Raw genomic sequence first — 25212 nt, 5'->3', positions numbered from 1 at the left:
ATTTGATTCCAGTCAGGGCACATGCTGGGGTTGCAGGCTCGATCCCCAGTAGGGTGCGTGCAGGAGGGAGCTGATCAATGATTCTCTGATCATTGATTGATGTTTCTATCTCTCTCCCTCTCCCATACTCTCTGCAATCAATAAAACATATTTTTAAAAAAGAGACATGATGTGCCTCCTGATGAAAGAACGCAGACCTCTATTCTTACCAAAAGGATCAAACATGAGTCTAAATAAGCCTCTGGATGCATAACTGGTTTTCTTGACCACAGTTCTGTTCCCTTTGCTTGAATTTTCTCATATAAAGTTTCAGAAACATTCTAACGTAATACTCAGGGTTGTTCTCCTAGTCAGCAGTTCTCAACCTGTGGGTTGCGACCCCTTTGGCGGTCGAACGACCCTTTCACAGGGGCGCCTAAGACCATCCTGCATATCAGATATTTACATTACGATTCATAACTGTAGCAACATTACAGTTATGAAGTAGCAACGAAAATAATTTTATGGTTGGGTCACAACATGAGGAACTGTATTTAAAGGGCCAGAAGGTTGAGAACCACTGTTAGATGAGGGGCTGGTTTGATCCATACCTGACTGTTTCTGTGTCTGGTCCCTGAGTGGTTATCAGCATTATATTATGTACAGTCTGACCAGGGTTAAGGGCCACAGAATAGCATTTTCCCCTCAATTAAGTTAACCAAAATAATTATAAAGTGGACCTTGAATTCATTAAGAGTATCCGCCAATTGATTTCATCTAGATTTTAAAATTTACACACAATAGTCCATGATATTTCCTAACATCACAAAAATCAGATTTGCATTTCTTTGTTATTCCTTTTTGGAAAAAGTTTTCAAAACACATTTTGGCTAAATTTTGCCAACCTGAAGTGGACCTGTTAAATGGAATAAGATACTGTATAGCTTCAGGCAAACTGAATATTCCAATAAATATTCCAATATACAGAATGGAATTAGTCAGTTTTATCCAAAAGAATAAACACACATGGCTGAAAAAGACAGATGACCGGAACTTGTGTAAGAATTACCTCAGAAATGTTTTTGTCAGTTTCTTTTCTTTTTTCTTCCAGTTTCCTTTCAATACCTACAATTCCTACAGCCCTTATTCTTCCTGGCTGAAAATCAAAAGTAGAAAATAAAACATACACAATAGGAAGGACACAATCTTTTGTAACCCACCACACTGTGTTTTCAATGACGGGAAAGGACCACAAAGAACCAAAGAAAAACAGCATACAACTCCATCTAGTTTCCTTTCAAAACATTGGTCAGTTTCTTGCTGTATATGACAATCTTCAAATCATACTAAAGAAGCACCAAAGATACAATAAATGGCATATTTTACTTTTCATTTCAGATATAAATTAAATTTCCTATCCATTTTTGTTCTTTGGCAACCTATTATGTATGTATCAGATACTTAATAGGGTCTCAAAAAATAGTTAAAAGTTTTGGTACTTGATAGTTATTGTACAAATTGCTTTTACACATATGAGCATCTGTTCACAGTTGGTGGTTAATTTAGACTGGCCTGGAAAATGTCACCAGTAGTATTTATTGTCAGTTCTCTTAGATGCCACATGGATTATGAACAACAGGATGAAGTCAGTGGAATCTAACTTCTACCACTCCAGAAATTACTCTGGTAAGTAGTAATTACTTTTTACTAAGTGTTTACTGTCTATGAGCACTAAGTTAGGTTCTATGAAAATAAATTTTTAATCAAATATCATTATTTTGTTTCTGGAAAGTTCTATAATCACAGATATCTTATTACTTAATAAAGATCCAAGTACAGAGCTGAAAACACTAGATTAAGAAACAGTTTTAAAAATACCTGTGGTCCTCTATTTGTTTGGAATGACTGGGAAACTGGCATATTCTCCCATCTTCTCTGTGTCATTTCCTCTGATAAACGCCTATAAAACTGTTATACACATAGATACACTTTAAATGAGTCAGTCAGGTTGTGGCATCCTCATTGAATTAATTACTTAACATTTCTTTAGTTGAAAGGTCTAGTCCATCATTTGCAACAAGCCTAGCGTTCTCAGAGACATCAAAGAAAATCAAAGGAAGTTCTCTTCTTGGATCAACTTCAGAAAGAATAAAGAAAAAAAAAGAAGGAACTGACCTTCTATACAAAGCAAGCTATTTCAACAAAGAGATGAGTGACAATGAAATAAATAGACTTGCTTTAAACAATTCTGCCTATGTGGATTGTTTTCAACTTACAGTGAAACAGACACAGTGCCAAGAAAAATATATAACCATTAACCATGAAGAAAGTTAAGAATAATTTGTCTAGTTAAAACGTGTAGTCAGAAATTGGGGCTAAAATGTGCCTCTGCTCACAAAAAAATCAACTATATTTTTCACTTACAGTGAGATTGACTTCAGTTAGTGACTTATATTTACTTAGTGCCTATTGTTGTGAAGAGCACTGGGTGCGAAGCCATTGAAAAAGAACATAAGTAAGTTATGACATCAATGGGAAGATAAACACACACTTATAAATGTCTAAAAATATTTATACAGCAATTTATTAATCAGAACATATAAACTATATTCTAAAATTAATATGTAAGAACAAAGGACTAATAACGACAGGACACTAACAAAAAATAGAGATTATTAATGTGGAGAAATTGAAAATCTCATAATTCTGAAGCTATAGGAATTATGACAATGTGGTGTTGATGTAATATGGTATTGGCACAGGAACAGAATAGCTCAGAAATGGAAAGGGACCAGTGCTTATATGTAAAAAAAGAACCACTCAAGTGATTAGATTTGTTGGAATTCATAAACTGCCTTCAACTGGACTACATATACCACTGAAAACTTTACTAGTAGCCTAATGGCATGACTTAGCTTCCACTCTTTCCTTGTGACCACACACTCCTGCTTCTTGTTCCCACTGTCACCTAAACTTCATATTCTTTACTGATAAGACGTAAGCTATCAAAAATGTTATAAACATGTGGTGAAACCTATGTTGCCTACATCATATTGACAATATGGAAACAATACTGCCTCCCATCGTATTAACAAACAAAAATATATGCAAGCACACATTTATGGCCCAATTTTATTCATATACTTACCTCAATCTGGCCATGTTCTTTGAAGGAGAGTTTGATGTAGGAGTTCTTACTACTCTGTAATGGACCAAGCTCTTTGTTAGGAGGAGCTGGGTGAAGATGAACCACTATTTTAGCACTAAAGAAAAAGCAAATGTAATGTATTAAATTGCCATTTAAAAATCACTAATTCTATTTTTATAACTTTTAATATATTTCAGGTCACTTTTAAAATTCACATAGAAACAAAGACTATCCTTTTGAAGTTTGTATTAATTCAGTATTAATGAACCTTTCAAAAATATCTCTACTTAAAACTTGCAAGCTATGCACAAAAAAGTTCAAGTTATTAGGTCTATAGATTAAATATAACGTGGTTTCAGGAAATAAGTTCAAAATAAATTTGCAAAATTTAGGGTGGTTTATGATTTTGGTTTATGATTAGGGTTGTCCATCTACAGAGTCATCTCCAGAGGTAACCTCAGGGCCTATAATTTCTGCCTAACCATAGTACTTTATTCATTTGAAAACAAAATGTGAAAACTTATCTATGGAATCCTTCCCAGTGGTCATAGTCACAGCCAGTCCTTGCAGCAGATTGGCCTGAAGGATAAATCCCTCCCATTGAGGTGCCAACAGTAATCAAAGCTCAACTACAACAGGAGGGTGTACATATCCCACTGGGGGTAGGGGACGCAACTGGAGTGCCCAGCTCAGGTGAACAGAGAGGCTGTGCCACTAGACCCTACTGGACACTCTACCAAGCCTGAGAGACATAGCAGCTCTACCTAATACACAGAAACAAACACAGGGAGGATGCCAAAGTGAGAAGACAAAGAAACATGTCCCAAATGAAAGAACAGAAGAAATCTCCAGAAAAAGAACTAAAAGCAAGCAAATACTAGATAAAGAGTTCAAAGCAATGGTTATAAGGATGCTCAAAAAATTTAGGGAAGCCCTGACCGGTTTGGCTCAGTGGATACAGCATCGGCCTGCGGACTCATGAGTCCCAGGTTCGATTCCAGTCAAGGGGATGTACCTTGGTTGCAGGCACATACCCAGTAGGGAGTGTGCAGGAGGCAGCTGATCAATGTTTCTCTCCCATCAATGTTTCTGACTCTCTATCCTTCTCCCTTTCTCTCTGTAAAAAATCAATAAAATATATTTTTTTTAAAAAAATTAGGGAAAAACTAGTTGAACTTAGAGAGAACTTCAACAGCATAAAAAAGTACATGAAAACCATAAAAAAGAGCCAGTCAGAAATGAAGGATATACTAACTGAAATAAAGAATAATTTAAAGGGACTCAACAGTAGAGTAGACAAAGCCAAGAATCAAATCAGCGATTTGGAATATAAGGATGTAAAAAATCACCCAATCAGAACAACAAAAAGAAAACAGAATCCAAAAATATGAAGATAGTGTAAGGAGACTCTAGGACAGGGGTGGGCAAACTTTTTGACTCAAGGGCCACAATGGGTTCTTAAACTGGACCGGAGGGCCGGAACAAAAGCATGGATGGAGTGTTTGTGTGAACTAATATAAATTCAAAGTAAACATCATTACATAAAAGGGTACGGTCTTTTTTTTTTTTTTTTTAGTTTTATTCATTTCAAACGGGCCGGATCCGGCCCGCGGGCCGTAGTTTGCCCACGGCTGCTCTAGGACAACTTCAAGCATATTGACATTCACATCATGGGGGTGCCAGAAGGAGAAGAGAAAGAGCAAGAAATTGAAAACCTATTTGAAAATATAATGACAGAAAACTTCCCTAACCTAGTGAAGGAAATAGACATACAAGTCCAGGAAGTGAAGAGAGTCCCAAATAAGATGAACCCAAAGAGGCCTCTCCAAGACACAAAATAATTGAAATGCAAAAGGTTAAAGACAAAGAGAGAATCTTAAAAACAGCAAGAGAACAGACTTATCCTATATAATAAAAGGCTAAAATGCAAATTGACCAAACAGTGGAATGACCAGTCGCTATGATGTGCAACCATCAGGGGGCAGACACTCAATGGAGGAGCTGCCCCCTGGTGTTCAGTGTGCTCCCACAGGGGGAGCACCGCTCAGCCAGAAGCCAGGCTCACAGCTGGTGAGTGCAGCAGCAGTTGCGGAGCCTCTCCTGCCTCTGCAGCAACGCTAAAGAATAGCAAGCAGGCGGGTGGTAAGGAGTGAGGGCTCCCAGATTGCGAGAGGGGGCAGGCCGGGCTGAGGGAACCCGCCAAGTGCACAAATTTGTGCACTGGGACTCTAGTATATCTACAAGGGAGCTCCCATAAGACTGTCAGCTGATTTCTCAACAGAAACTTTGCAGACCAGAAGGGAGTGGCAAGTAAGATTCAAGGTGATGAAAAGCAAAGACCTATAACAAATATCACTCTACCCAGCAAAGCTATCATTTAGAATTGAAGGACATATAAAGAGCTTCGCAGACAAGAAAAAGCTAAAGGTGTTCATTACCATCAAACCAGTATTATATGACATGAAATGTTAAAGGGTCTCCTTTAAGAAGAAGAAGGAAAAAAATATGAATAAATATGTATCTATCAACAAATTAATCTAAAAAACAAAACAAAATAAACAAGCAGAACAGAAACAGACTCATAGATAAAGAAAACATTTTGAAGGTTGCCAGATGGGAGGGGGTTGGAGGGACGGGTGAAAAGAGTGAGGGGATTAAGAAGTATAAATTGGTTGTTACAGAATAGTCATCAGGATGTAAAGTACAGCACAGGGAATCTACACTAATAAAAGAGAAAGATGCAAATTGACCATACCTTCACAACGCCCACCAGCCAGTTAGGAGTGAGTATGCAAATTAACCCAACAAAAATGGCAGGTTAATTTGCATACGCAGGCACTGAGTGGCCAGAGGTGAGGTGTTCCACACCGCCCCCGGGCCTCTGGGCAGCGTGGGAAGGCAGAAAGGTGGCTCCGGGTCAGAGCTAAGGCAGTGCCAGCAGCCAGGGGAAGGAAGGCCCATTCTTGCACGAATCTTCGTGCATCAGGCCTCTAGAATAGTCAATAATATTCTAATAATTATGTATGGTGTCAGATGGGTACTAAATTTATTGGGATGATTATTTAGTAAGTTATATAACGTCTAAATCACTGGAGTATATATCAGAAACTAATATAATATGTCAACTGTAATTGATAAATAAAAATGATTTTAAATATTTTTTTAAAAACTTATCTCTGTAAAACTGGCCAACAGACATTTTATTAAAACACCATCCAAAACTAACATTCTATACTGTCATTTCTGGAAAATGCCACTTGTCAACAGTATGACCTAGAAAAATATTCAACAGCAAAAACATTTTTCAAAACAGTGCTGCTCTAGTAACACAAATTACCATCATCTTTATGACTACCATTATCTTCTATACTATTAAAAATACCACTACATTTGTTCAGTTTTATGTATTTTTTTCTTTTTTTTCCCCAACCTGCTCAATAAACAACCTTCTTCTATAAAGATTAGCAAAATCAAAAGACTTAGCCAAAATATCTTGGATATCTAGCTTAAAGCTTTTTCTTTATGGCCACAGTACAGATTCACCTATTATGCAATTTTACTTTGGTTAGGCCCAGGTGGTTACATAAATATCACTGTGAAATACCATGTGTGGGGCCTCCTCAATTTAACAAATGTTTTGTTTAGTGAACTGGGGCCAATATGTAAGGACTCTTCATCTATTCCTTTGTGGTGAATATCTTTAAGTGCAATAAGCAAACAAACTGTGTAAGCAGCCTGGCCAGCATGGCTCAGTGATTGAATGTCGACCTATGAACCAGAAGGTCACGGTTCGATTCCCAGTCAGGGAACATGCCTGGGTTGCAGGCTTGATCCCCAGTGGGGGAGAAGGGGTGCAGGAGGCAGCCAGTCAATGATTCTCTCTCATCATTCAGTTTCTATCTCTCTCTCCCTCTCTCCCTCTCCCTTCCTCTCTGAAATCAATAAAAAAAAAATTTTTTTAAACTGCAAGCAGAACCACAGGACTGTTTGAAATGAACTGCCAACTAGAGCAACTAAGCTATGACAATTGGGAATAGGATGACTGAGCAAAAGCATTATATAATCTTTAAAACTAAAAAAACCTGAGTCCTGCTATCAGATTTTGTCAAATGAAACCTAATGAAAAGCTAAAATATTATGATACAACGTGAAGTTTAAAAATTCCAAAGTTAGCATAAAAGATCCATGCAAATTTTTTTACCTATTCATTTCTTGAGTCATTCAATATCATATTTCATTAAGTTTAAAATCCACCAAATCAAAGAAGCATCTTGGGTTCTTTGTTAAAGGATGAAAATATGCATACATCTTTGAATCAATAAGATACGATAAATATTTGGGGCAGAGGGAGCTAGAAACTATAGAGAATATTTGAAAAAAGTTAACCTGGCAAATTATTAAATTCCTCCTCACTGGAGATGTTTAAAAATAAGACACTAATATGAAGGTAACTATTTTGAATATATTTGTTATAGTTTAGATTTCCTTATAACACAGCAGAGGAAAATTCAAATGATCTAAAAGACTCTTAAAGTTTTACTTTGTAGAACTTAAAAAGAAAACCAACATATACAAATATCAAATGCTGTACAACTGAAACTAATATAATATTGTATGTTAATTATACCTCAATAAAAAAATAAAATAAATTTTAAAGAAAGAACATATAAGATGGAAAGAAGTGACAAGGGGCAAAACATAAATTAGAGAAATAGCCTACTCTAAAAATAAATACCTTATTACTCTTCAAAATGTTGGTTAGTTTCTTTTATGTCAAGTAAGCAATCTTTTAGGCTAGCTACATTATAATTAAGGCATACATTGCATTTCCAGTGAAGTTCAGCACTTATTTAACATCTATTAAAGTATATAACTATGCTAAAGCTAAAAATGGGCCCATGTGGAAAAAAATTCCTCATCAGCAATATCTGTTCATAAGTTGACCTCAATTACATACACTTAAACTATAAAGCCAGAATTCTGTATATACTTGAATAAACAGAAACATTTAACCTGTGGTTTTAAACCAGGGCAGACACATCTGATTTGCCTGGGACAGTCCCATTTTATGCTTGACTGGTCCAATTATAAACAGCACTCCCATTACTTATAAATGTCCCAATTTGGACAATAAATATTATGATACCCTAACACTGATATATCAAAAATATAAGTGAGAAACTTAATGATCAACTAGAAATAGGAGCAAAGTCAGTTCCTTTCTTCATTTCTGATTTTAGGTACTAAACAAGATACACAGACATTTAAAAGTAAATGTCTGTGGAAATATATACAATGACAACTGGACCACATTTATTTATTATGACCCAAGGATATTATAGCAAACCTTAGTACTTGATTCATGCTTTAAGAATGACTTCCATTTATCAATGAGCTTAAGGTAGGATAATACCTTCCTAGGGGAACTCCTGACCAAGGACAGTTATTTATAAAGCCCCCAAACACAATCATTAGATTCATGTCCCCATATGTAGTCATGGCACAGCAGTAAATTAACTAAATTAATGATAATAGCTTGAATGAAAATGTATTTTGTGAATAAAAACTACAATATACAGACCTTACCTTTTCCCAATTCCAGCCGCCTGTTCTTCAATGAACACAATTTGAGAAAGAGGAATAGCCATGCAGCATTCCTAGGAGGAAATCAGTAGAAAATATGATTCATAAGACCAGTCAGAAATCCTTGTTTTATAGCACTTAATAGAATGTCAAATACCTTTAAGGTACTTAATAATAAAAACAATAAATAATAATTATCTTACTTTATTCCTTAAATAAATTAAAGGAATAACTGAATGAAAGCAATACTATGGTGGCATTTTACTATGTGGAAAAACATAAGATTTTAAAAACAGCTATAACTACCTTTGTTTTCACAGTAGGTACATTTTTAAAACATAATATTTATATGCAACTTTTTACATATAATATATTCTTTTTTAAAATATGTTTTTATTGATTCAAGAGAATAAGGGACAGGGATAGAGAGAGAGAAACATCAATGAGACAGACACATCATTGATCGGCTGCCTCCTCCACGCCCTCCACCGAGGATCCAGCCCGCAACCCAGGCATGTGTCCTGACTGGAAATCAGTGACTCAGTTCATGGGTTGATGCTGAATCACTAAGCCAGACCAGAGCTAGGCTATAATATATTCTTATATAGAAAACAAAAAATAAAACAGGTAAATCAAAACAAAGATAAAGAGTGTTATTCATTTTCCTTTATAATTTCCTACTAGAGGCCCGGTACACAAAATTCTTGTGGGGAAGGGGGGGGTCCTTCAGCCCGGCCTGCACCCTCTCAAATCCGAGACCCCTCAGGGGATGTCCGACTGCCGAGGACATCCCCCTCAACTGGCAGTCGGACATCCTTCTCGCAATCTGGGACTGCTGGCTCCTAACTGCTCACCTGCCTGCCTGCCTGATCGCCCCTACCTGCTCTCACCAGCCTGATCACCCCTAACTGCTCTCCCCTGCCAGCCTGATCGCCCCTAACTGCTCCCCCCTGCTGGCCTGATTGCCCCTAACTGCTCTCCCCTGCCAGCCTGATTGGCCCTAACTGCTCTCCCCTGTCAGCCTGATCACCCCTAACCATCTCTGCCTTGGCCCCCGCCACCATAGCTTTGCCGGAAGTACGTCCAGAAGACATCTGGTCTAATTAGCATGTTACCCTTTTATTAGTATAGATAGTTCACTCACCCACCCAAAATTTTAAACAGAAAATAGTAATATAGCTTCCCTTTATTAGTAAATTTAATTTTTTAATCATTATAAATGAATGGCATTCAATGGCTGGTTTAAAGATTTCTAAATTTGCCTCTTTATATGATAATCAAAAAATTATACTAAGATTAACTTATAAACATACAGTTTAAAGACACCTATCCCTCCAAAAAAATTTTTTTTTCTTGAATGTATATTTCTTTTAAAAGAGTTAGAAAACATTAATAGTTCTAAGGCATGCATTATCAACAACAGAACTATCACCACTAAAGGGACAATATTGGATCTTGGGAACTAAAAAGAGTCTTATATTTTGCAATGGTTAGTGACCTTTCAAAGAGCCTCAGTACAGTATACAGTTTACCTGTGGAATTAAAATTTGATGGAGAGACAGCAATTATAAAAATAATGTAGAAGACATTGTTTATTGTACCAGCAACACTGAAATTTATTCACAAACACAAATACTTTCAAGTTCTTTGGAATAAAGACATCAGCTCTACTAGCATACACATAACTTGTTCTCCCTTCCTAGAAATGAAAAAACAGGAGTTTCTCCTCTTGCTGAGTGACTAGAGGCTGTTTTTCTCAATATCTAGGTAAAAGCATGCACTTCCCAGCAGACCCATCCTCCTGATTCTCAACAGCAATCAGAAGGCTGGGTTGTTTTGAGGATGAATGAGGCTTTTTAAGGACCCCTAAAAACTGATGGGAGAATTATTCCTGTTACACATGGAACATTCAGGTATGAGGTAGGATCTGACTGGTATTTTAAAAACAGGAGTCATCATGATTCTCTATTCAGTAACTACAGACTTTTCTGGAGCTGAATGAGGGACAACACTATACCCCCTCTATGTGCACTCCATTCAGACAGATCATATGGGACACACACTCTAATAACGTTCTGAAATTAAAAATTTGCTGCATCTATTTATAGTTTGCCAAAAAGGAAGAAAAAGAAGAAAAACTTCAGTGATTTAAAACCTAGAACAGATGTAAAAAACTGTATCTTACATGATTTCTCTGATCTCTCCAAATTAATCGATGTGTACTAAGAAGGAGGGTCCCAGCATCAAATTTTATCTGGAAAGACAAGATCATCACATCATATTAATAACGTATCACTCAATGTGGTCCAGTTGTTCTTCCGCACAAATTACACAATAGTTAAGTTTTTCACACATAAATAGTTAGAATTTGGCTTATCACAAATTAAAGAGAAGCAATGCTACACACTTTATAAGCTATATATACAGCCTTGCTAAAATTAGGAAAAAATTGCAAACAACCTTGATGTGCAACAATAAGGGAGTGGTTAAATCAAGTATGAAACATTCATAACATGGACTCTATACAGAGGTTAAAAAGAATAATGAGGTATAACTTCACAGACTGCCATGGAACTCTTAAGACATAGAGTTAGTGGGTTGAAAAGCAACTTACAGCATATTACACATGATAGATAGATAGATGATAGATAGATAGATAGATAGATAGATAGATAGACAGACAGACAAACATAATCTCCACATTCCTCAAACTACAGACATATACATAAAAGTAGTAGAAAAAGGTCTACATGGCATAATTGGTGGTCTATTAACAATGGTTATCTCAAAAAAAGTATGAAGGAGTAGGGAGAAGCAAAGAGCCCTTTTTTAAAAGTTCACTATTGATTGAATTTTTTCATGAGATTGGATTCGTGTGTAACACTCATATAATTTTTAGAAATAATTCTTAAATACTAAAAAAATCTAGAAATAGACACAAACACATAAAAAGTAAGTGTGAATGAAGATTCAACCAGTGGCACTGGGACAAGTGGGTTGCCCAGTAGGAAAAAACAATGAACATAAAGTTGGATTTATACCTAACATACTGCACCAAAATAAGTTCAGGATGGATCAGATATCTGAGTTTTAAAAAAAATTATAAAAGCAATACCAAAAAATCATGAGAGAATTTTAAAAATAATCTCAGAGTGGAGAAGGTCTTTCTAAGAAAAACACTAAACCAATTAGCATTAGAGGAAAAGATCGATAAATTCAACTATACAAACATGTACGCACACAATTTCTTCATGGAAAAACCCACCAAGTGCCCTGACCGGTTTGGCTCAATGGATAGAGCATCGGCCTGCGGACTGAAAGGTCCCAGGTTCGATTCCAGCCAAGGGCATGTACCTTGCTTGCGGGCACATCCCCAGTAGGAGGTGTGCAAGATGCAGCTGATGGATGTTTCTCTCTCATCGATGTTTCTAACTCTCTATCCCTCTCTCTTCCTCTCTGTAAAAAATCAATAAAATATATTAAAAATAAATAAATAAAAAATTTAAAAAAAAAACCCACCAAGGGCAAAGTTAGCAGACTGAGAAAAATAATTGTAACTCCTACCAGAGACAAAGGGCTAATTTCCTTAAAATATAAAGAACTCTTACAAATCAATGAGAACACTGCCTGTTTCTCTAATGGATTACAGGCTAAGGCTATTAACAGGAAGTCCACAGAAAAGGAACTACAAATAGCACATTAATAGAATTTACCTTATTTCATCAATGTTAAATGTCCATCCCTTATACACACACTTTTTAATAAGTATGCATCTTACAATCAATGGCATCTTAGAAATTTTCAAATACAATAAGTACATAAAGATGCCCAACCCCATTGATAAGGAAAAGGCAAATTAAGGCAATATCAAGATACCCCTTTTGTCCATGAGACCCAAAAGTTTCATAATATTGTGTTGGTGAATTGTTGGGGAAATAAGCATTTGCACACTTAGCTGGGAGGCTAACCTTCCAGGAGGGTAGTGTATTAATATCTGTCAAAAGTACAAATACCTATGTATTCCACATACAAATACCTATGTAGCACAGCTCTCTAGAACAGTGATGGCGAACCTATGACACGCGTGTCAGAGGTGACACGCGAACTCATTTTTTTGGTTGATTTTTCTTTGTTAAATGGCATTTAAATATATAAAATAAATATCAAAAATATAAGTCTTTGTTTTACTATGGTTGCAAATACCAAAAAATTTCTATATGTGACACGGCACCAGAGTTAAGTTAGGGTTTTTCAAAATGCTGGCACGCGAGCTCAAAAGGTTCGCCATCACTGCTCTAGAATGATGCACTGGTGGCCTCTAATGGGGAATTGGATGCCAAAGAGACAGGGTAGGAGGGAGACTTTTACTTTATACTTGCTGTGGGTTTTTAATTTTTATCATGGAATTTTTGTCATCTACTCAAAACACAAATGTAAAAGTGTTTTTTAAAACTAGAATACAAAGCTTCTTGTCAAGATGGCAAAGCATGTAAATACCATACTTGTATCTTCTCATAACCACATCAAAATTACAAATAAACTACAGAATAACCATCATTGATATCTGCCTGAAGTCTAGCTGAACAGAAGTCCTAAAGCTAAGGACATACAGAAGAAGCAACATCCAGACTGGTAAGAAGGATAGAGAGGTAGACAATGCTGGTCTCACACCCATGTGTGTTGGCTAAAAATCAGAAGGGATATCTTGGCTGTGAGAGGTGGAAGTCCCCCTGAAGAGCAAGGGGTTCCAGGCCTCCCAGCCCATGGTTCCAGTGCTGGGAAAAGAAGTCCCCACAACTTCTGTGAAAACCAGCAGGGATTGTGGCTGAGTGGGATGGAGGGCTGCTGGAGTCCCAGGAGGTCCTCTTAAAGGGCCCACACAGACTTACTCACTGACTGACTCGCTCACTCTGAGCTCCAGCACTGGGTGGCAGCTTGAAAGGTGCCAGGACATATGGGGAGGAGGTCAATCATCTGGCTTCAGGGCAAGAGCTAGAGGGGCAGCTTTCTCCCAGTCAAAAGTGCTGGCAGAAAAGCCACTGTTCCTTTGCTGAGCCCTCCTCCTGTCAGCACAGGAGGGTGCCATATCTGAGTCTCCATTAACCTGGCTAACACAGTTTCCCAGGCCTGGTGATTACCTGAGACACCCACCCCACCCAACTTTTAGGCCCACCCAAGCCATTTCCAGTGGCTTTTCCTTACAACCAGCCTCTCTTGGCTCATGCTGCAGACCTTCCTAAAATTTCTCAAAGGTTCAAAAACACTTAAAAAGCAGCACCTGGCCTCACCATGTCACAGACCTCTTGCTAAATAGTTCGAAACCCAGCACCAGTGGCAGCCAGCCTCAATTTGAAGCTTAGCATCTCACAGGCACCTCCAACCTCAGCACAAGTGGCAATCATCTGCAAATCACTTTGTAGCTCATCAGGTGGTCCCGGGCAGGGCATAGGCAGCAGCTGACCTTGGCCTGCACCTCCTGGGAGGCCCCAGAACAAGTACAACCAGTCGACAGCTTCAGACCCACCAGAGTACCATCCAACCATCTCCATGAGTGACTCAAGGGGCAGACTCGACAGGCACCAAAGCCCCACTGAAGCAAGTTCTCCATGAAATCAGCCTCTGCACAGCAGTTCCTACGCTATAGTTATGGCCGGTCCTCACAGCTGATCTGCCTGGGGGTCAATCCCACAGACTGATGTGTCAACAGCAATCAAGGCTCAACTACAACAGGAGGGTGCTCAGAGCCCAAATGGGGTGGTGAGAGGGGACTGCGCACCTGGAACACCCAGCTTGAGTGACTGGGAGCCCTGTGCCACTGGGTCCTACAGGACACCTACTATAGAGCAACTGCACCAAGACAGGGAGGTGTGGCAGCTGTACCTGACATAGAAAGAAACACAGGAAGGCAGGCAATGTGAGAAAACAAACATGTCCCAAATGAAAGAACAAATCAAAACTCCACAAAACGAACTAAACAAAATGAAGACAAGAAATCTACCAGGTAAAGAGTTCAAAGAACCAGTTATAGGGTGCTCAGTGATCTCAGTGAGAACTTCAACAAAGAAATAGGAAACATAAAAATGAAGATAGAAAACATAAAAAAAGAACCAGTCAGAAATGAAGAATACATTAGAGCAGTGATGGCGAACCTTTTGAGCTCGGCGTGTCAGCATTTTGAAAAACCCTAACTTAACTCTGGTGCCGTGTCACATATAGAAATTTTTTGATATTTGCAACCATAGTAAAACAAAGACTTATATTTTTGATACTTATTTTATATACTTAAATGCCATTTAACAAAGAAAAATCAACCAAAAAAATGAGTTCGTGTGTCACCTCTGACATGCGTGTCATAGGTTCGCCATCACTGCATTAGAGGGACTCAATAGATTAGATGAAGTAGAGGATCAAATCAGCAATATATATATATGAGCCTAAGCAACCGTTATGATCAGTCCACTGGTCGTTATGATGTGCACTGACCACCAGGGAGCAGACACTCAATGCAGGAGCTGCCCCCTGGTGGTCAGTGCGCTCCCACAGTCAAACTCCTGCGGTCCATCTGCCTGGCCAGCCAGCCCCGATTAGGACTGGGCAAGACAGCCCCGATTGGCCCTGATCACTGGCCAGGCTGAGGGACCCCACCCGTGCACGAATTTGTGCACCAGGCTTCTAGTTTAGAAGATAAGTTAGAAGAAAACATGCAATCAAAACAAAAAAAAAAATCCAAAAAATGAGGACAGTTTAAAGGGTCTCTGGGACAACATTAAAGATACCAACATTCTCATCATGGGGTACCAGAAGGAGAAAAGAGAGCAAAAATAGGAATAAAAAATTTTTGAAGAAAAAGATAAAAAATAGGAATAATAAAATAGCAATAAAAATATCTATCAACAATTACTTTAAATGTAAATTGATTAAATGCTCCAATCAAAAGATATAGAGTGTCTCAACAGATAAAAACAAGACTCTTACATATGCTGCCTACAAGATACTTACTTCATATTTTTTAAAAAACATCGACTTAAAGTAAAGGTAAAGGGAAAGAAGAAGATATTTCATGAAAATGGAAACAAGAAAAAGAAAAAAAAAAAAGCTAGGGGAGCAATATTTTTAACAGACAAAATAGACTTTAAAACAAGAGACAAAAAGGACCCAGCAATTTCACTTTTGGGTATTTATCCAAAGAAACCCAAAACACTAAATCAAAAGATATATGCATCCATATGTGCACCGCAGTATTATTTACAATAGCAAAGATATGGAAGCAACCTACATGCCCATCAATAGATAAATGGATAAAGAAGTGGTGCATATCTACAACGGAATATTATTCAGCCATAAAAAAAAAATGAAACCTTGCCATCTGCAACAATATGGGTGGACCCAGAGGGTATTGTGCTGATTAAAATAAGTCAGACAGCCCTAACCGGTTTGGCTCAGTGGACAGAGCATCGGCCTGCAGACTGAAGGGTCCCAGGTTCGATTCCGGTCAAGGGCATGTACCTTGGTTGCAGGCACATCCCCAATAGGAGGTGTGCAGGAGGCAGCTGGTCAATGTTTCTCTCTCATCGATGTTTCTAACTCTCTATCCCTCTCCCTTCCTCTCTGTAAAAAAATCAATAAAACATATTTAAAAAAAAATAAGTCAGACAAAGACAAATGTCATGATTCCACTAATATGTGGAATCTAAAAAACAAAATAAACAAACAAGCAAAACAGAAATAGACTCATAGATACAGAGAATATTTTTATGGTTGCCAGATGGGATGAGGGCAGAGGGGGAGGGTAAAACGGGTAAAAGCATTGCCCTGGCCAGTATGACTCAGTGATTATACCTTCAGCCCACGCACCAAAGTAACTGGGTTGCAGGTTTGATCCCAGCCCTGGTCAGGGCTCATGCAGGAGGCAATAGATTGATATGTCTCTCACATAGATGTTTCTCTATCTCTCTCTCCTCCCTTCCTCCCATCCTCCCTCCCATCCACTCCCTGTAAAATCAATGGAAAAAATAGGGTGAAGGGATTAAGAAGTACAAATCAGTCCTTACAGACTAGCCATAGGACATAAAGTATAGCATAGGGAATATAGTCAATAATCTATAGTAATAAAAGCGTAATATGCAAATCGACCAAACAGCCGAACAGCAGAGCGGGACTGCGAGGGCCAAGGGAGCCGGGCCTACTCTTGCACAAATTTCGTTCATAGGGCCTCTAGTACTGTAATAACTATGTATGGTATCACATGGGTACTAGATTTATCATGGTGATCACTTCATAAGTTATATAAGTGTCTAATCATTGGGTTGTACAACTGAAATTCATATAATATTGTACATCAACTGTAAATGAAAAATGGGGAAAAAAAATGTTTAAGTACAATACAATCACAAAAAATGCCAGCTAAATCTTTAGGACCAAACTTTTAATCCCCATTATTTGTTACTATGCATTGAAAATTATTTAAATAAGCAAATTTTACAGTTGCAACCCAAGAGATTAATAAACCAAACTACTTCATTTCGGTTAAAAGCAAAAATATATTAGAAGCTTCTATTAACTCTAATTATTAGAAAGTAGAAATTGCCCTTCAGTAGGACTTGCTTATATCTTTTTGAGAAACAATTTGTCATTTCAAAAGTTACAAGGTTAATCCTGTTTATAAGGCTGTCTTACAACACAAACTCAATAAAAGCATTTTAGTGAGGGTCCAGTTTATTATAAATAATAGTCCTTTTGAGTTTAAAATAATGTGGTTGCAATGTCTGTCAATTAAATAAACAATTCAAACATTATAGAGCATACATAAATAAAAATAACCATAATGTAGTTGACACTTATATTACAAGATACTCATAAAAAGCAGGTTTCAAAATAGCATACACAGCATGATTACATAAGCACACAGCACGCACATGTGCATGCAAACACACACATACACACACACACACAATACACCAAAAGTCATTATTAGTGGTTAGATTACTGATTATTTCAAGTTTCTTCTTTTTGCTTACCCACTTTTAACAACTTTGTCTAATAAAAAAGCTAAGAAAATTTATTACAGGCATATATAATGTCACATAACTCTAAAATATATATAAACTAGAGGCCCAATGCATGGAATTTAGGGGGGGGAGGGGGGTTCCTCACCCCAGGACCCCTCGCTCCTAACCGCCCACCTGCTCACTCCTTACCGCTTGCCTCGCTGCTCCTTAGCGCTGCCATGGAGGCGGGAGAGGCTCCGCCGCTGCACTTGCCAGCCATGAGCCTGGTTTCTGGCTGAGGAGCACTCCCCCTGTGGGAGCACACTGACCACCAGAGGGCAGCTCCTGCATTTAGTGTCTGCCCCCTGGTAGTCAGTACACATCATAGCAACCAGTCGTTCTGGTCGTTCTGCCATAAGGGTCGCTGGGTTTTTATATAGGTAACTTTTGTTAAATCAAGCACATGCAGAAATATTCTTTTGTCCAAAAAGTCCTTGTATAATAAAAACCAACATTTTGACTTGAAATTTAAAAATTTATTTTCTAAGAGTAAGGCATTACTGTATTACCAATATCTTAATATTAATAAGTATTAACTAATATGGTTAATAAACTTTAATGGTCAGAGTCCTACTGAACCATCTACTTTACACTCTGTGAGAAATTATTCAACACCACAGAGAAAAGACTTTATGAGTTCCATGTTTTCCTATGAATCAGAAGTAAAACATACATACTAGTGGCACTTAATTCTGATTGGTTTCAAAGGTTTGGGTTAATCTTGTGTATGTAAAACCAAATAATTGAAAATATTTTTTAAATCTTTTTGCCAATAAGTAAGGTTTCCCTTTTCTAACAGCAAATATTTTATCAACTTAAGAGTAGTACATGATGCTACATTGGAGCATAATAGTTTTGATTAAGGAGCTATTTATCTTGCCCTAGCCAGTTTTGCTCAGTGGATAGAGCATCAACCTGTGGACTGAAGAGTCCCGAGTTCCATTCCAGTTAAGGGCACATGCCCAGGTTGCAGGCTCGATCCCCAGTAGGGGGCGTGCAAGAGGCAGCCGATCAATGATTCTCTCTCATCATTGATGTTTCTTATCTCTCTTTCCCTTTCAAGTGATCCCAAGGGATTGTGAGCTAAACCTGATAGACAAGTTTAGACTGGTTTGCTTCTACCACTTGAATAATTTTAACTACTTAAAGGTTGATCTAACTTAGGCATTTGATGAGTAAGTTCTTACCCTCTTTTGTTTTTTTTTATTTAACATTTTTTCTGTTATAAAAGTAACAGACTGTTGAAAAATCTGAAAAATAGTTTTTAAACTAAAAAAAGAAAATGAAATCAATCATAATCTTACCAGAGTGTATGTATACACACACACGTATACACATATATGTGTGTGCACATATGTGATGTGTATATATATGTGTATGTGCATGTGTATAATCTTTAAACAAAAAGAGCTCATGAGATTTATAGTTAGTTTTTTAACATGCTTTTTTCACTTAGCAGCCTATCATTAGCAATTCCTCATCAGGACTGTCATATTTAATTAACCAATCCCTATGGTAGACATTCAGATTGCTTCCAATGTTTCTCTATACATAATAATACATAACATATAATATTGCTGAGATGAGCATCCTCATTTGTTACATTTTTATACATCCACTAGAGGCCCTATACACAAAATTCATGCAAGAGTAGGCCTTCCTTTCCCCAGCTGCTGGCACAGACTTCCCTCTGGCACCCAGGACCCGGGCTTCCCTCCTGCACCTGGGACCCAGGCTTCCCCTGCAGCCCTGGCTTCGTCCAGAAGGTCATCCAGAAGGACGTCTGGTCTAATTAGCATATTATACTTTTATTATTATAGATATTTCCCAAGGGTAAATTCCTAAAAGTGAAATAACTAGATGAAAGCAAAGAAATATTTTCTAAATCTTCTAGTATATGCAGCCAACTTGCCACTTTATGCTATTAATCACATTCTTTTTTAAATTAGCTGAGGCTATAGAAGATTCTGTGAATGAAAACAAATAATCTATCTATACTGATTATGAAAATAACAAATTATCCATCCATAATGGGCCCATGTCTGATCAGTAGAGGTTTAACTCCTGTCTCTCCTGATAACTATGTATCTTACTTAGGCAAGTCACTTTCTGAGTTTTTCTCAGTCAGTGAAATACTAACCTCATACACCCACTGAGGACTAAATGAGATTATATATAAAGCGCCCTGTATATAATAGGTGCTCTAGTTATTCAGTAATTTAACAATGTATGTCACACCCACAATGAGCCAGAAGAAACAAGGATGAGTAAGGCAGATTTCCTGCCCTCCTGGTCTATTAGACAGCCACTTGTGCACACTTGTCTGGGAAATGTGTTGGGATACAAAGCTCTGAAGGCTAAGCAGTCAAGGCAGCCAGTGAAAGATTTTGAAAGGGAACTTGATCAGACCTGGGAGCTGACTTGCAGCTTCCTAGAGTCTTCAGACGTGTGAGATCTGGAAGCCTTCCAGCAGATGGAGGAGGCCAGGACACAGGACTTTCCCCCAGGGCTCAGTCGGGCCCTCAGTCACACTAGTAACACCTCAGCAAGTGACTATTCACAGCCCAGGGGCCACAGTGGTGAGCTGGCTTGTCCTAGAGCTCTGTTTCCATTTCAAGACACCTACACCCCTCCTTCACCACCCCAAGTGTTTAGAACAGTTAAGAATTCTTTTTTTTTTTTAAATATATTTTATTGATTTTTTACAGAAAGGGAGAGGGATAGAGAGTTAGAAACATCGATGAGAGAGAAACATGGATCAGCTGCCTCCTGCACACCCCCTACTGGGGATGTGCCCCCAACCAAGGTACATGCCCTTGACCGGAATCGAACCTGGGACCTTTGAGTCCGCAGGCTGATGCTCAATCCACTGAGCCAAACCAATTAGGGCAGTTAAGAATTCTTGACTAGATCAAAGGTCTCAACTCAACCAAGTTTTTCTTAATCCTCAGATACCTATTATCTACTTGTCTGCTAAACCAAGAAGCAAAAAAATTTTAAGAGAAAAACAGAATTTGCTGGTTTAACAATCGTTTTTCATATACAGGTATTAATGGTTTTGATTTTTTTTTTTTTGAAAGAACAGCTGTGTGATTTTATTCATTTTTTTTAATTAAATCTTTATTGTTCAGATTATTACATTTGTTCCTCTTTTTTCCCCCCATAACTCCCCTCCTTCCAGCTCCCACCCCACCCTCCACCCTCACTCCCCACCCACTGTGTTCATCCATAGGTGCATGATTTTTGTCCAGTCACTTCCCGCATCTCCCACACCCCTTTTCCCCCCAAGAATAGTCAGTCTATTCCCTTTCTATGTCCCTGATTCTATTATAATCACCAGTTCATTCTGTACATCAGGTTATTTATTCACTTGATTCTTAGATTCATTTGTTGATAGATGCATGTTTGTTGTTCATAATTTGTATCTTTACCTTTTTCTTCTTCTTCCTCTTCTTAAAGGATACCTTTCAGCATTTCAAGTTACATTACGTGTCAGCCAAGATGTCCCTAATTTGCATGCTGGGATTCTACAGACTAGTGTTGTGCTTTGCAAAAGCATGACTTCCAGAAGGGTGTGGCTTTGGAGGAGTCTCTGAAGACTAATCTACCCTTGTCAGCTTTCAGTTCTGAGACTGGGGCATCATCAGACCCCGGGTTAATCAGGCTTCCCACCTAAAATGGTTCCAAAGGTGTAACCTTGGTTTGAAAAACAAAAAGAGTTAGCTGTCACTCCAACCAAAAAGTGCAAGTTAATAAAAGTGCTGAGGAAGTAAATGGCTAAGTCCAAGCAAATTACTTAAGAAAAAGACCTGCCTCCATAACGGAGACAACACAGCACATGGAAAATGCCCGGAGGAGGAAGAGCTGGGCCGGCGGAGCCTCGGATCCCGATCCCGGTCCCGATCCCGGTCCCGGCCGCGGGGAGCCCGCCCCGCGGGAGCAGCCGGGACCAGCCGGGGGGCAGGAAAGGTACAGAGGGAAGTTTCACCAGCAGAACGAGGACGGAGGCAGAGCGGGCGACACTCCGGAAACGAACGTGGGTGTTGACGCGCTCTTTCCAGCTCACACACGTCAACCAGAGCAGGAGCGCAGGCTGGTCGGATAGGTCCCCGCTGAACGCCTGCTTATAACCGACACTTATCCCCTCAGTTTGCACACCCACCTCCGAAGGTTTATGCTTGGATTACGAGGCGCGGCCTGCTACACTGCATCACTCGACAAAACAAACGCTCAAAATCCCTTTCTAACGTGAATTTCTTTTTTAAAGAAAACTTTAGCTTTTTGGCGTCTCAACGAGACGAGACCTCTTTTCAGAAATCCACTGAAGCAATCTACCGGCCGCTCCGCGGGCTGGGCCGGAACCCCCGCGGCGCCGGGAGGCCGCACGGCCCGCCCTCCCGGTGGGAGGGGACGAGACCCCGGCGGGGACCTCACCAGCGCCGGGCACACGCCGGCCCCGGCGGCGGAGGAGGGGCGACCCGGCCGGCGCCCTTCCCGGCCCGCGCAGGCTGTGCCATTCTAAGGAAGATTTCGGGGGGCACAGGGGATCGGCCACCGTGCGCGCCCGCCGGGAACCACCGGCCCCGCGTCGGAGCCAGTGCGCAGCTCGGGCGGCGCCGACGCGCGGGGGAGGCCCGGGAAGCCCGGCAGGCGGGCCGACTGCGCGCCGAGGACCGAAAGCGAGGCCCGGCCGGGCCGCGCTGCCGCCCTACCTTCTCCTCGCCGTCGTAGATGCGCACCCCGCGCTGCTGGATCACCAGGGCCTCGTGGATCTCCAGAAGGCCGCTGGTCCACACGAAGCGGTCCATGCCTTCCGCCTGGCCCGCCCCACCTGCTTGCCCGCGCCGCCGCTCTCGGGCAGCTCGTGAGCGCCGGGTGGCCTGCACCGCCCCCTGGCGGCGGGCGGGGAGGGAGCGGCCAGCGGGAGCCCTGGGGAGTGCGCGGGCCCGAGGGTCCCCAGGGACGTGCAAGTGTGCCTGCAGCGCCCCCTGGCTGTCGTTCCGCCAATGGCCGGCGGGGTTGTCCACCCCATCCTTTGTCCCGCAGAGGCACGAACCCAGAGCTTACAAGGGACTTTGGTGGAGCCGGGACCGCAGTTTGGACTTCCTTATTGTGCATTATTCCTGCATCCCAAATGAATATTTATGGCCTGAATTGTTTTTACACAGCTGCAATGGAAACCGAGGGTCGTGATTTTGATTTAATATGTAGCCCAGCACTCTATTCAGTTTCTTTACAGCATGCCTTGTAAATGTTAAGCCCTTACCTTAGTTATTAGTCCCCTGAGGCAGCAAGAGCAATGGCCATCCCTTGATGAATGGATGCAAGATAGGGGTTTGTTAAGCTAAAGATAACATCGTGACCTGAGTTATATTTCAGCTCCTGAAGCTGAAGGGCCCCCTAGCCACATCCTCATGAAACCAAACTGAAGGACAACAAAGGTGATCTCAAGACCTGAAATAAATGATTTACTGTCCTAAAATGTTTCTTCAATTACAGATATTCAATATTATTTGATACTAGTTTCAGGTATATAGCATAGTGGTTAGACATTCATATAATTTATGAAGTGACCCCATTGGTAAGTCTAGTATCCACCTGTAACCATACATAGCTGTTACAATAATATTGACTATTTTCCCTATGCCAGTGGTCGGCAAACTGCGGCTTGCGAGCCACATGTGGCTCTTTGGCCCCTTGAGTGTGGCTCTTCCACAAAATACCACATGCAGGCGCGCATGTACAGCCACACTCAAGGGGCCAAAGAGCCGCATGTGGCTCGCGAGCCGCAGTTTGCCAACCACTGCCCTATGCTGTACTTTACAGCCTCATGACTATTTTGTAATTGTAAACTTGTACTTCTTAATCCCTTCAAGTTTTTCACCCAAACCCCCAACCACCTCTCTTATCTGGCAACCATCAGTTTGCTCTCTATATCTATAAGTTTGTTTCTATTTTGTTTGTTCATTTATTTTTTTCATTAAATTCCACATGTAAGTGAAATCATATGGTATTTGTCTTTCACTGTCTGACTTACTTCACTTAGCATAATGCCATCTAGGTCCATGCCTGTTATCACAAATGGTAAGATTTCATTCTTTCTTTATTATTATTATTGTTTAAAGTATTACATATGTCTCCTTTTTTCCCCCTCCCCCGCCACTCCCAAGATTTTATTCTTTTTATGGCCGAGTAATATCCCATTGTAGATATGTACCTCACATCTTTATCTAATTGTCCAATGATGGTCACTTAGGTTGCTTCCGTATCTTAGCTATCTTACCTAATAATAGACAAACATGTAAATTGACCGTCCCTCCACTACGCTCACCAGCCAATCAGGAAAGTATGTAAATTAACCCAACGAAGATGGCGGTAAATTTGCATATGTAGGCACGAAGCGGTGGAGCGGGAGTGGCGAAGACTGAAGGCTCCGGCCAGAGCGAAGGCCTGGGTCCCGGGTGCCAGAGGAAAACCGGTGCCGGCAGCCAGGGGAAGGGAAGGCCTATTACACAAATCTTTTCGTGCAACGGGCCTCTAGTTATAAATAATGTTGGTTCCATGTGCACTTGAAAAGAATGTATATTCTGCTGCTTTGGGGTGAAATGCTCTAAAAATATCAATTAAATCCATCTGGTCTAATGTGTCATTTAAGACCACTATTTCCTTTTTTATTTTCAGTCTGGAAGATCAATACATTGATGACAATGTAGGGACATTAAAGTCTGCTACTATAACTTTATTACTGTTGATCCCTTCCTTTATATACACCAATATTTTCTTTATAGATTTAGGTGCTCCTATGTTGGATGCATAAATGTTTAAAAGGGTTATATCCTTTTATTGGATTGATCCCTTTATCATTATGAAGTGTCCTTTTTTTGTCTCTTATTATAACCTTTGTTTTAAACTCTATTTTGTCTGATATATGTATTACTCCCCCAGCTTATTTTTAATTTTCATTTGCATGAAATATCTTTTCCATCCCTTTACTCTCAGTCTTTGTGTGTCTTTCGTTCTGAAGTGGCTCTCTTGTAAACAGCATATGTATTGGTCTTATTTTCTTACCCATTCAGCTACCCTATGTCTTTTGCATGGAGCACTTAATCCATTTATATTTAAAGTGATTATTAATAGGTATGTAATTATTGTCATTTTATTACTTATATTTATGTTCTTTCCCCCTCCTTTTTCTTAAAGAAGTCCCTTTAGCATTTCTTGTAATACTGGGTGTTTTCTGCCACCTTGTCTTCCAAATCACTGATTCAATTCTCTGCTTCATTTAATCTGTTGATTCCTTCTAGTGTATTCTTTTTTTAAATATTTTTTATTTATTTTTTCAATTACAGTTTACATTCACAATTAGTTTCAGATGTGCAGCAAAGTGGTTAGAAAATCATGTACTTTACAGAGTGGTTCCCCTGATGCTTCAAGCACCTACCTGGCCCCATAAAA

General features: G+C 39.6%; 1 protein-coding gene across 3 annotated transcripts in view; it reads right to left on the bottom strand.

Moving 5' to 3' along the window:
- Nucleotides 1-22604, bottom strand: part of VPS36 (vacuolar protein sorting 36 homolog) — a 39171-nt gene extending 16567 nt beyond the window's left edge. Inside the window, exons 1-6 of one of the 3 annotated variants that reach the window (XM_070409126.1) lie at nucleotides 22470-22604; nucleotides 10896-10964; nucleotides 8714-8784; nucleotides 3128-3242; nucleotides 1858-1947; nucleotides 1049-1135 (exon numbers count right to left, since the gene is read on the bottom strand). In XM_070409126.1, coding sequence (XP_070265227.1) covers nucleotides 1049-1135; nucleotides 1858-1947; nucleotides 3128-3242; nucleotides 8714-8784; nucleotides 10896-10964; nucleotides 22470-22565 — 528 coding nt within the window. In that variant the 5' untranslated portion in view covers nucleotides 22566-22604. The remainder of the gene's footprint in view (nucleotides 1-1048; nucleotides 1136-1857; nucleotides 1948-3127; nucleotides 3243-8713; nucleotides 8785-10895; nucleotides 10965-22469) is intronic. The other 2 variants (XM_070409125.1, XM_070409124.1) reach the window with 2 other exon arrangements.
- Between the last annotated feature and the right edge of the window lie 2608 nt (nucleotides 22605-25212).

The sequence above is a fragment of the Myotis yumanensis genome, unplaced genomic scaffold, assembly GCF_028538775.1.
Source record: "Myotis yumanensis isolate MYYU_CA2020_CCGP unplaced genomic scaffold, mMyoYum1.0.hap1 SCAF_3, whole genome shotgun sequence".
NCBI lineage: Eukaryota > Metazoa > Chordata > Mammalia > Chiroptera > Vespertilionidae > Myotis > Myotis yumanensis.
Note: the sequence above shows the minus strand (reverse complement) of the source record. Positions and strands in the feature narration are given on the sequence as shown.